This window comes from Desarmillaria tabescens, assembly GCF_030435595.1.
Source record: "Desarmillaria tabescens strain CCBAS 213 chromosome Unknown EV420scaffold_257, whole genome shotgun sequence".
NCBI lineage: Eukaryota > Fungi > Basidiomycota > Agaricomycetes > Agaricales > Physalacriaceae > Desarmillaria > Desarmillaria tabescens.
In genome coordinates, this window is record NW_026848556.1 from 9,778 (window position 1) to 20,243 (window position 10,466).

A 10,466-nucleotide genomic window follows, 5' to 3' on the forward strand; every position below is an offset into this window, starting at 1 on the left:
AAGAAGGGGGGAAAGAACCCTTTGATGATCAAACCTTACAAGGCCAAGTTTCTTACCCGACCATTGTCAATATTTGTCGCCAATTCGGAGGTTCGAACCTTGAAATACACAACGATCAGCTCCAAGAGGAATCCTAGTACTGAAGTCGTTGCAGTCTGTCTCAATAATGTATATAACTGTAGCTACTATCTATTGTTTTGCGGTAATACACCCAGTTTGAACTTGAACTTCGCGCTGTAGTCCGGGCCGCAGGGATGCTGGTGGACCCTGCTGTGTAATACTGCCTACCTAACATAGGTATTTCAGTTGAACGGACCACGGCATGAATAATTCGATGAACACCCAACACCCTTGATCCTGGATTGCAGCTACATGTACTACTTGCGACCAATTTTGTTCTTTGTTATAGGACACTCCATCTAGAGATGAGAGCTGCGGCAGCTAAGTACCACGTAAATCGCCTTTTTCAATGGATACACGGACGTTCAGGATTTTCGAAGGGTGATCGCTGTTGACGCTTTTCTGCCGCAAGTAGATCCAAACTTGATCAGAAACGGATATACCCACACTGATGTACGAGAAGACGCTACGGAGAGCTAATCTGTCTGCAGGGAATAAACGCTGTCAGGAACCCAGAAATCGGTAGCCAAGAAAAAAGGAGGTGAGCTGGATGCCGCTACGCTGCACCAGAAAAATTCTCTTGCAGTGAGCATCGATAGTGGGTTAAAGATTGGGCAATGCGCGGACACAAAGACAAGCCATTCACATTGGTAGATATCCAGTCGCGCAAGAAATCTTAGTAGTAATATACACATTCTCTGTTCTGTAGTTCGTTAGCGAGCTCATAAGCTAAACAGCCAAGTCCACTCACTATTCTCAACATATCCTCGTTTCAGATCCCTTTCCCGGCTCTCACCAGTTTCAGTTTCTCCTCTGGCACGCCATACCGTTGCATGAACTCTGCGATAACCTCTTTGCTGACGCGGAATCCAAATCCTGACTCCCCAGTGTGCAGATCAAGGTACGAGCCATTGCCCCCAGCATCGATTTTCTTGGCAACCTCATTTGCGGCATCGGCACTTGTCTTCCACATAAGTCTCTTGTCCACGACAGCGAGGAAATAGCCTGTCGCACGGTCGGTACCATACGCGATTTCGATGTCACCCTGTTCGATGGTGTAACGGGTCATGTTTCTGCGAGGAGTTAGCAAAACGAGCAGTTGAGGCGGTGGGACTGACACTAGGATAACGGGGGAAGGATCGTGTGAGTCAGGATCATGTCGAAGCGTCTTTTATGGTGCCCAGACCGATTAGGCCTATGGCAATTCTGCGGAGGCGCCGAAGAACTGTTGTAATTGAGTTTTATAGGCGCTCGGGAAGGTCATCACTACTGATTTGTACCAGAGTCATGCTAGTGTTCGTCCGTTCTGGAACTAGTCTGGCCGGGGTCCGGTTCGGTCCAGGTTCGGGCACATTTGCCTGAACCTCGAACCCGCACCTCCAGGTTCGCTCCCCAACCCCCCGAACCTCAAACCTGAACCTCAGGTTCAGGTCCACAAGGTTCGGTCCAGGTTCGAACCCGGTCCAACAGTTTTTTTTTTCATTGTGTATCACAAACCATGCATATAAAAACAATCACTAAACTACATGGATCGACGACTACATTGAAAAGTCCCAGTCTGCCTCGTCAAAACAAGGTCCAGTATCCATCCACGCTTCATTCTGCGCACTTATGCGTCCATCTCGATAAGCTTCCTTCAAACGCTGCAGCGTCCCAAACTTCTCGGCACCAAGGTTTCGACGGCGAGGATCAGAATCAGTACGCCCTGCATATGAGAAAGCACGCTCCGATGATGTAGAAGATCCAGGGACGGCGAGATAATCACGGGCCATAGCAGACAGCACCGGATACTCGTCTTGGTGAATCTGATTCACACAAATTAGTCATATGAACTTCAATACAAGGACACAACGTACACCCCACCACGCGATAATGTCTTCACACAATGCCCGGTTCACTGGCTTGCTATACATGAATTCCTCAAGCTCTGCTGTTGGGCTCGCCGGCTCGGAAGGAACTGAAGCCGAGTTCTTGCGGATTAGCTCGTCAATCCAACTGTCAGTTGTCGTCAACGCTATCATAGTAGGATTTCGGAATGTCCTACCGGGTAATGTGCTTGCGTCTAGCACTAACGTTGCCGGTCATGAATGCCGTACTCTCTTTTACCCCATTTTCGCTAGAGAGCTCATTAGACATAGCCAGAGTAAGGATGGCGTCAATACTCACATGCATAGCAAGCAATAATGGCCGGCTTTCATCTCGCCGTCAACTTTCCGTACATCTGGACGGAAGCAGAGGCGTAAATCCGCAGTCTCGGCACTCCGCGTGCGTTTCGTTCGGGTCTGGACTAAGTTTAGTGTGATGTTACGGCAGAATTTCATACGTACTTCACCTCCATTTGATTTGATCTGCCAGTACCGTTTCTCTCCTTCTTCCATCTCTGACTCTTCACCGCTGCCTGTATCGTTGGTGGCAGTATCAGCCGTAGTCGCTGGCTTGGGGGCAGCATGCTGGAATAATATCCCATCAGTATCTCTCATGGTTTCTCGGACAAGGTAAAACGTGCCGTCTTCTGCTTCTTACTGGTGCTCTCTTTATTAGGCTCGTCGATATTGATCTTTCGCTTCGGGACCGGGGAGGATGTCGGGGAATGGTCCCATACAATTTGGTCTGCCGTCTTCAGAGTGCCATCAGGATTAACAGCGTCGCCGTCTGGCTTGTCATAATCCTTTGGTACGTCAGTACGATCTTCAACTGCTGAACATTCAATAACTTTCTTAAAATATTGGTACAAGCAACATACCACCAGACTGGACATTTCCTTCTACTCCGAGAAAGGTCTTCATACTCCGTGCATCTTCGGCGTCATTGTTCGCGTCGATAAGCTTTGCTGCAACCTGGACACGACGCTTCGTGTTCTCTGGAAGGATCAATGTTTCGTCAACTTCTCGACCCATGGCCGGATTATTGGCACTAGGCGACGGGCGTACTCGGGCGTACTCGATTTGCTCAAATTTCTTGCAAAGACGTAATTACAGTGCTGAACGTGGTGGCTTGAACCTTATATTGCCCGACTATATAGTTACCCCAAAATGAGACCACGATTCTCTGTATTAGGTAGTATTGCGAGGGGAAATTTAGATTTATAAACTCACCTGTACACTTGCGAAATTTGCACGAACTATTTGGAGGTTCAGCAGGTTCGAACCCGGTGCGCAAATTTCGGCCAGGCTGAACCCCGCACCTGGACCTCGGTGGTTGTGCTGAACCTGAACCTGAACCGCACCTGGACCTGCGGGTTCGGTTCAGGTTCGGACCGGGTTCATGCGGTCCTGCACCGGACCGCGGCCAGACTATCTGGAACTAGACGGTATTATATACCTTCGGTGGTCAATGCGGCATGTTCCTTAGCTGTTAGGAGAGATACCGTTACAACATGAGCCTCATGTTTCCAAAATAAAAGTCGGTGAGACGACCGGCGATGTTAGGCGCCGTATGCTGCTGATCTCTTCATCAGGAAGGGCCTTCGTAGCTTGGGAACCCGTTATCCAAGGGTCAAACGAAGATAAACCATCTTCCACAGGAATTTGATGATGCTTTAATGGGCTCTAGTTCAACGTCGTAGCCTTTGGAGTCGAGAAACTAGGCTGGTGTCGAGAAGAATTGGCTAACAGAAATTGGCTAGACCCCGTGTCTCGGACCCTTCATGGATATAATATTGGCTTTGGCAATACTTGGCGTCAGCAACACCGAGCCTGCTATTTATGATACAATATATTGATCTCGGTAGACAACGATAACTGGAAGAAAGAAGGATCAGTTCATGTATGGATGCAGGACCATATTATCCTTCACCTCCGGTTCGTAACGAGTGTTTCTGTCTCTCTCTATGCCAATCTTCTGCCATCGTTCTTTGGGCCTCCTGCATTTCAATTCCAAAACACGGTAGTGCGCACGATCTCCAAGGCACGTAGGTTTGATTAAATAGCGCCATGAGCACCTAACAAATCTCCGTTTTCAGCCTTAACTATAGCCGCAGTATGCGATACTTGACGGCTGGACGAGGGCCGAAATTGTTACCATAACTGTCGTCGACCATCATCCCAGTAAGGTTTGCATGCCACGGTTATTGAGAGACTTCAGCAATAAAGTCCAGTCAGCCATAGTACTTCCGAGTATGAATTCGAGAGCGCACGACGTCTCTTCCCAAGAGTTATGACTTGGCTTAACGATTCTCCAATGTTTACTTCTTGGTCGAGACGATGCTCGTAACAAGGAAACGCGTCGTTCTGTTTTCCGAGGGAGTGCATGCATTCGATCCCTATAGTACTAAAGTTGTCCGAGGTCCTCTTAGCGTCAATGTGGCGGAATAACTTGGCGAACCGCTTCATAATGATCGTAGAATTTAAAGGTCAGAGAAGGTGATCAGAGATGGACCGGCATTGTCCGGGCATGTGACCAAAAGTATGCAGATTGTCCTCCACCGTCACCTCAGAGAGAAATACTCCGTCGACAAATAGACCTCTAGGTGAGGTGACACGTTTATCTTCTCAGAGTGTCCCGCCCTGCAATCGTGCCAAGGCTATAAACCCCACCGCTAACCCGAACCACCCTACTCCTGAATCCGACAGATACTTTGAAGATCTCAGAAACCGCGTTCGCATGCCTGCAGACGATTTCTTTACCAATATTCTCCATATTCCTCATGACTGGCGAACAAGCGAAAAGATAATATCTCTGATTAGAGCCATCAAAGACGACGCCGCATTCATACAACATGTAAAGGCCTACAGCGAACTATGCCAAGAGGGCCCTCCCTGCAAAAGTGCCTTCGATGCTCTATGTGCCACCAACGACTCAAGTCCAGGCGTTTATCGACAAGACGTGAAGCCGGCAAATGACAGGCTACAAAAGGACGACCACGACACTCCAGTGGGCGTTCTTCGCGCCATGTTCAACAGTTCAAGAAACGTAGTTGGCAACATGGTAGACGATGAGCTGGAACATAACTTCTCTTGCGTGCAGACGATGCACTGGCAGGAATTCAAATCCAAGGTGTCCGACCTCAACGAGGGCACCGACGCCATCTATAGAGTTCTAACAATTGGTAAAGGTTTTTTTTTCTTTTTCTGATATCCTTCTGAGCAGTTCTTGCGTCCAGGTAGGGGGTATCCTCAGGAGAAAGCGCATCGAGACCCTGGCGGTATCCTACCCTTCGACAAGTCGACCACCTCAAAGAAGCGGCATCGTTCGGAAGACGACACTTCTCGTGTCCTCTCCAAGTATGCACGATCTGGGATGGCAGCTGAAGTTTCGGATGCCAGGAAAGCGTCTGAAAATTTGGTGACACGCCGTTCTCTGACAGAAGTCACGGCCGGAGACGAAGAAGAATCCAAGGCGCGTCCAACCGTACGGCCCCGGAGTGATCGTTATGTCCTCGATATGGTTTCCAGCACTAGCTTTCGTACCCGTTGTATTGGTGTTCTCGTTGCACTGGGACGAGTACAACTCATTTACTACGATCGCTCGGTCATTATTGTGTGCAAACCGATTGACATGTTCGAACGGGACGCTGAGCAGCAGTGGACTAACGTGACAGACACGTTCGTTGCGATGCTCATCGGATTAGGTCGAACGATTTTCAGGCAGCGGCATACCCTGAAAGCATTCTGTGACAACAAGGTGCTCATCGACGACCCTTGCGTGCACATGGACAGGTGCAACAACCCCAAGGACGGACTCGGAAAAGATTTCAAGCTCAAGCTCTACGACGATAAGATGGTCGAGGTCACCCTTGGCCGGACTATATCACGCGCGCCCGGCATCGTGGGTCGAAACACTTGTGTAGTCGAGGCGACATCGGAATACGAAGGGTGGAAAGGCAAAGAAATCATCGTCAAGATCAGCTGGCCTGACACCAGTCGAAGATCGGAGGCAGAGTTGGTCAAGATGGCTAGAGAGAAGGTGCGAGCGATGACACTAGGGAAGAAGCCAGACTGGGCTCTATACCATCTGCCCGACATCCTTCTTTCTCAAGACGTTGACTACGACGCAGATTCTACTCAGGCAAACATAGCAAATCTCCTTGAAAATGTATTGTTCGTAAACAAGAAGAGGGTCGACTACGAAAAACGCGTCTGTCGAATCACGGTTCAAGAAAGGTTGTATCCTCTCGAGGAACTGAAGACGGCCAAAGACTACGCTCAAGTTTTTTTCGACATCTTGCAAAGTGTGTCCATTGTTTTTCTTTTCTATTGAGATAACTGACGATTCCGGTAGTTCACAAATGGCTGTATGATCACCCGAGGATCCTCCACCGGGACATTAGCTCAGGGAATATCATGTAGCGCCGCAATGCCAACAACGACCTATGTGGAGTCCTTAACGATTTCGACTTGTCTACCCTCCAAGATGCCACTGGCGGCTCCTCGATTCAGCGCACAGGAACGCTGCCCTATATGGCGTATGAACTCCTCAAGAACGGATGCCCGTCCAAGCATCTCTATCGACACGATATGGAATCTATTTTCTATGTCATTCTCTTGCTCTGCTGCCGTTACGAACTAGTGCCTACCCCAGACACTCCTGATTCCGCGATCCGAACACGCCAGAAAGTTCACTCCCAATTCGACGACTGGTACACAGTTAGCCGTGCTGAGTTGAAATTTGAGAAAGGCGATTTTTTCATGGATGTTACTCCCACAGTGAACAATGACTTCGCCGACTTTCAGCTCTGGTTAAGTGAACTTCACCAACAGTTCAGAGATGGATACCATGCTCGAGGTTCCCATATCAACCGCCAATTATGCGGCAAAGCCACTGGACCCTTCGACGACGAAACTCTGCAGGGCCAAGTTTCATACTCCGTTGTCCTTGATATCTGTCGTCATTTCGCCGGTTCGCCCCTCGTCGTACGCAATGATCAGGTTAAAGAGGCCGCCTAGTACTATAGGCCGTAGTTATACACAACGTAGTCGTGTATGTAGTGTAGCATCCGTTTATGAATCTTTATCGATATCTATTGTAACACTTTTGCGAAGAAATGATTACGAATATTTTTTTACTCATTGCACAGCCGCCTTTTCTCTTTTTTCCTGCGATTCAACTATTCTCATCTGTCATGGGATGATGTCCTCGCAATCACACTCAACCAGTCTCACCATATGATCGTTGAACAGCGCCACGAGTGCCCGCCAGTCTCCGTTTTCAACCTTGAGGATAATCACAGGATCCTGCTTGACGTCCTGATCAGGCTCGAAAAACGTTTGCTATTCCAATAATTGTCGTTGACTATTTGATCAGGAACCTCCGCAGTATCAATCAGAGTCAGTCAAGAAGCTTTCGAGTACAAATTCGAGTGTGCATAATGTACCATGCTGTCCTTGCGTTGCTGAAACCGACCAATATGCTGGAGGTCGTAGCGGAAGAGCTGGACGGCTTGTCTCGGCAAGCTGGACTCGGACCGTTGGCCCGGGGAGTGTTTAACCTCGCAGTAATCATTCATTCATCTTGCTACTCGCTATACTAGCCTCTAAAATCAGATCATACACTACTATGACCTTACCCAACATACGAAGTGAAAGTAAGTCTCGAGTCTTCATTGTTAACGCCTTAACGGGTCATGCAGTTTGAATTTGAAGGTTCTTACGTATATCTGTCGATACAACTATTCGGTGTATCTAAGCATTCATGCGGTCGATTGTCACGAGTATGCAGTTCTGGAGTCGATGGAGGCCTCGGATGCTGCAAGACTTAATTCCTCCGACGCTTTGTCCCACTAACGACCACCATGTCGTCCTCAAACTTTGGCACCTTTGCACGCAGCAAGACGAGAAAATTTCCTCCTCAGGCCATTGATGAGATACTCTCCTTTGTCCATGATCTAGACACCCTCAAAAGCTGCACGTTAGTTTGCCGAGATTGGGAGTCCACTGCGCAGCTATACCTGTTTTCCGTGGTACACGTCGGTGGTCATCCGCCGCCTCGTCGTCACAGTCCATATGACATACCCCATCCACTTATCCCCCTCAATGAACTCCATACCTTCAGGTTACAAGGCTTTATCCGGGAGCTCCGTATCCTACAATCTCCCGGCAATGCCTTTCTCCAGCAGCTGCAGGTCATTCTCGACAACGGAGACTTCAGGAGGCTCAAGACGGTGATGCTGGATCAGACCAGTCTTACCATGACTGGCGCGACTATGGCACAAGTCCAGAAGTTACTACTGTCGAATATCAGGTTCTCTGGGCCCAACGGGCTACTGGCGCTCGATCTCTCCCGTTTCAGTTCCTTGGAGGATTTGCTGTTTGAAGGAATAACATTTCTCCCGTCGACTCTAGGTCCACCAGTGAACACGCCTCCTCCACTGCAACTGAAAACGTTGGTGATTCAGTCATGCACCAACGATGTTTACGCGACACTTATCGACACACTCCTACTTGATCAGTCCCCTGTGAACATCAAGCACTTGAGTCGGTTCGATAATCATGACAATCAGCTCATATATATCGCAGACCCGCTGGACCCGAATGCCCGTATTCCGTGTCCAGACACTTTGAGTATGGCCTCAAGGGCTGTCGGACACCTGCTGAAGGAAAACAATATTGTACAGCACATCGGTTTGCATAATGTGCCTGGTCAAACTGGTACGTACGCTCACAGCTTTCAAACTCATTCTCGTCTCATGAAAAGTTTTAGAACTGCTCACGCCCACCTTTCTTTGCGGGCTGCGGTCCCTTGTAGTGCCCATGAAAACACTCCAATTGGAGTCTCTCCAAAATCTCTGTAACCTTCTCACCGAGTCAAAGCCTTCCGCGTCAGGGCCCTTGACCTTGATTCTCAAATATCCTTACTTCACGGCGGATATCTTACGATGCGGCCATGAATGGATATTTCTCGATAATCTTGCTGGTTCTCATGTGGTGAAATTGGCGATTTTTATGGAGTATCCGGACGATGTTTGTTCTTTGGAGGAGACCTTGCAAGTCGCTGGACCGCTACAATTTGAGCAACTTCTTTCTAGAAGCATGGCTAATGCGGCGTTCCGACTTGGGTATGTGGGTACGTACTCTGGCATTTCGTCCTGAAATTTCAAAGACTGATATTTACTCAATTTCAAAAGGCCTCAATACAATTGATGATTTCTTGGGATGGTAAAATATCTACTTTGCGACTCATTAAGCACCTCAAATGCCATGCACGTAACCCCAAGAGTTACCTCGACGAAGGCGAGGCGATGTATAGAGTTCTAACAGTTGCCAACTTCTTCCAGTTAAACAGACGACCATATGCAGTTCCTGATCTTAACATAACCACCACCCTTGATACATTTTTTCTTCATCGACGACAGACTTTCAGAATCTTGTTCAGTAGTTGTATTTTCTTTTCTGCTTGTATATCAACCTGATCTGCAAAGAATGGTTTCCGGTCAACTGGTGCTGTGGTTACGCATGTTCGGGGAACTGATGAGTCAGTAAAAAAAGTCATTATCCGCCACTACAAGTACTTTCTTAAAACAGAAATTCCCGGTTGCCTCCGAACCTTACCGCGATGATCAAGACCGCTGCACATTCGGACTTGGACAAATGGTACTCTCCTTTAGAAACGCCTTTACTACTCTCAGCATCTGTGCGCCTCTTATCCTTGGTCTTCTTCTTGCATCAATGTGCTTGGCATCTAAGCCGGTGAATTCCAACGTGGCCATGACTATCAGACTTGGAAAGTTGTATTCAAAAGGGATTCGCGTCGATACGTATTATCTATACGTGAATAGTTCAATATGCATCTTCTCCTCTGAGGCCAACCCCCAGCGACACGTGTTAGCGACGATGAGTCATTAGTCCAAAGACTCCGAAACCTCTCGCTGGAATCGAATCCTTCGTTTCCGATGGAGATGATTTTTCTCTGATCTTCTTTGCGGAGCTATTTGATCTCAATTACTTTGGGCCGTATTACCAGCGTTCAGTATTAATAATTATATCTAGCAACGCACTAGGGTTATGCCTTTCAAATCACCCACACCTACCTGCGGCCGGCGTATCATCGCAAGGCTACTATGAACGTCAGGGAGCTTGACAAAGGTGCGTAAGTGTCTCGATGTCGCTCTTTAGTCTGTCTTTGACCGGACAAGTACAGATCCTAACGCTGAGAAACTTGTTGTGACCTTTGATGCCTTGCTTTTTCTGGCGGTATTGCTCTGCATGGCTGTACTTGCCCCTCCGCTCCTGTCCACGAAGATCAAAAGGAAGAAGACGTGGTTTGGAATGATGATGTCTGGAGTATTTTGCGGCATTTCCTATTTGATCTTGATGTTCATTGGAGAACAAGATGGTCCTGAACCATCTGTAGCCGTTTGTTTATTCCAGGCTTGCTTGGTCCATTCAACCCCCGTTCTGTAAGTGTAGATA

The 10,466-nt window shown here is 48.2% G+C and overlaps 1 protein-coding gene across 1 annotated transcript; it reads right to left on the reverse strand.

Annotated features, from left to right (window-relative positions):
- Window positions 1-2,003: 2,003 nt before the first annotated feature.
- Window positions 2,004-3,434, reverse strand: EV420DRAFT_583265 (uncharacterized protein). The gene is made up of 5 exons (XM_060482671.1): window positions 2,864-3,434; window positions 2,627-2,814; window positions 2,287-2,570; window positions 2,165-2,236; window positions 2,004-2,102 (listed from the first exon to the last, which is right to left on the reverse strand). The coding sequence occupies exons 1-5, from the start codon at window positions 3,015-3,017 to the stop codon at window positions 2,099-2,101; spliced, it is 702 nt and encodes a 233-aa protein (XP_060321427.1). The 5' UTR covers window positions 3,018-3,434; the 3' UTR covers window positions 2,004-2,098.
- Between the last annotated feature and the right edge of the window lie 7,032 nt (window positions 3,435-10,466).

Excerpts from the sequence above, each read along its gene's own strand:
- EV420DRAFT_583265 (XM_060482671.1), bottom strand. The coding sequence starts at position 3,017 with ATGGGTCGAGAAGTTGACGAAACATTGATCCTTCCAGAGAACACGAAG. Across the intron at positions 2,815-2,863 it reads AGGAAATGTCCAGTCTGGTG|TTGAAGATCGTACTGACGTA; the intron begins GTATGTTGCTTG and ends AATGTTCAGCAG. Across the intron at positions 2,237-2,286 it reads CATTATTGCTTGCTATGCAT|CGAAAATGGGGTAAAAGAGA; the intron begins GTGAGTATTGAC and ends TGAGCTCTCTAG.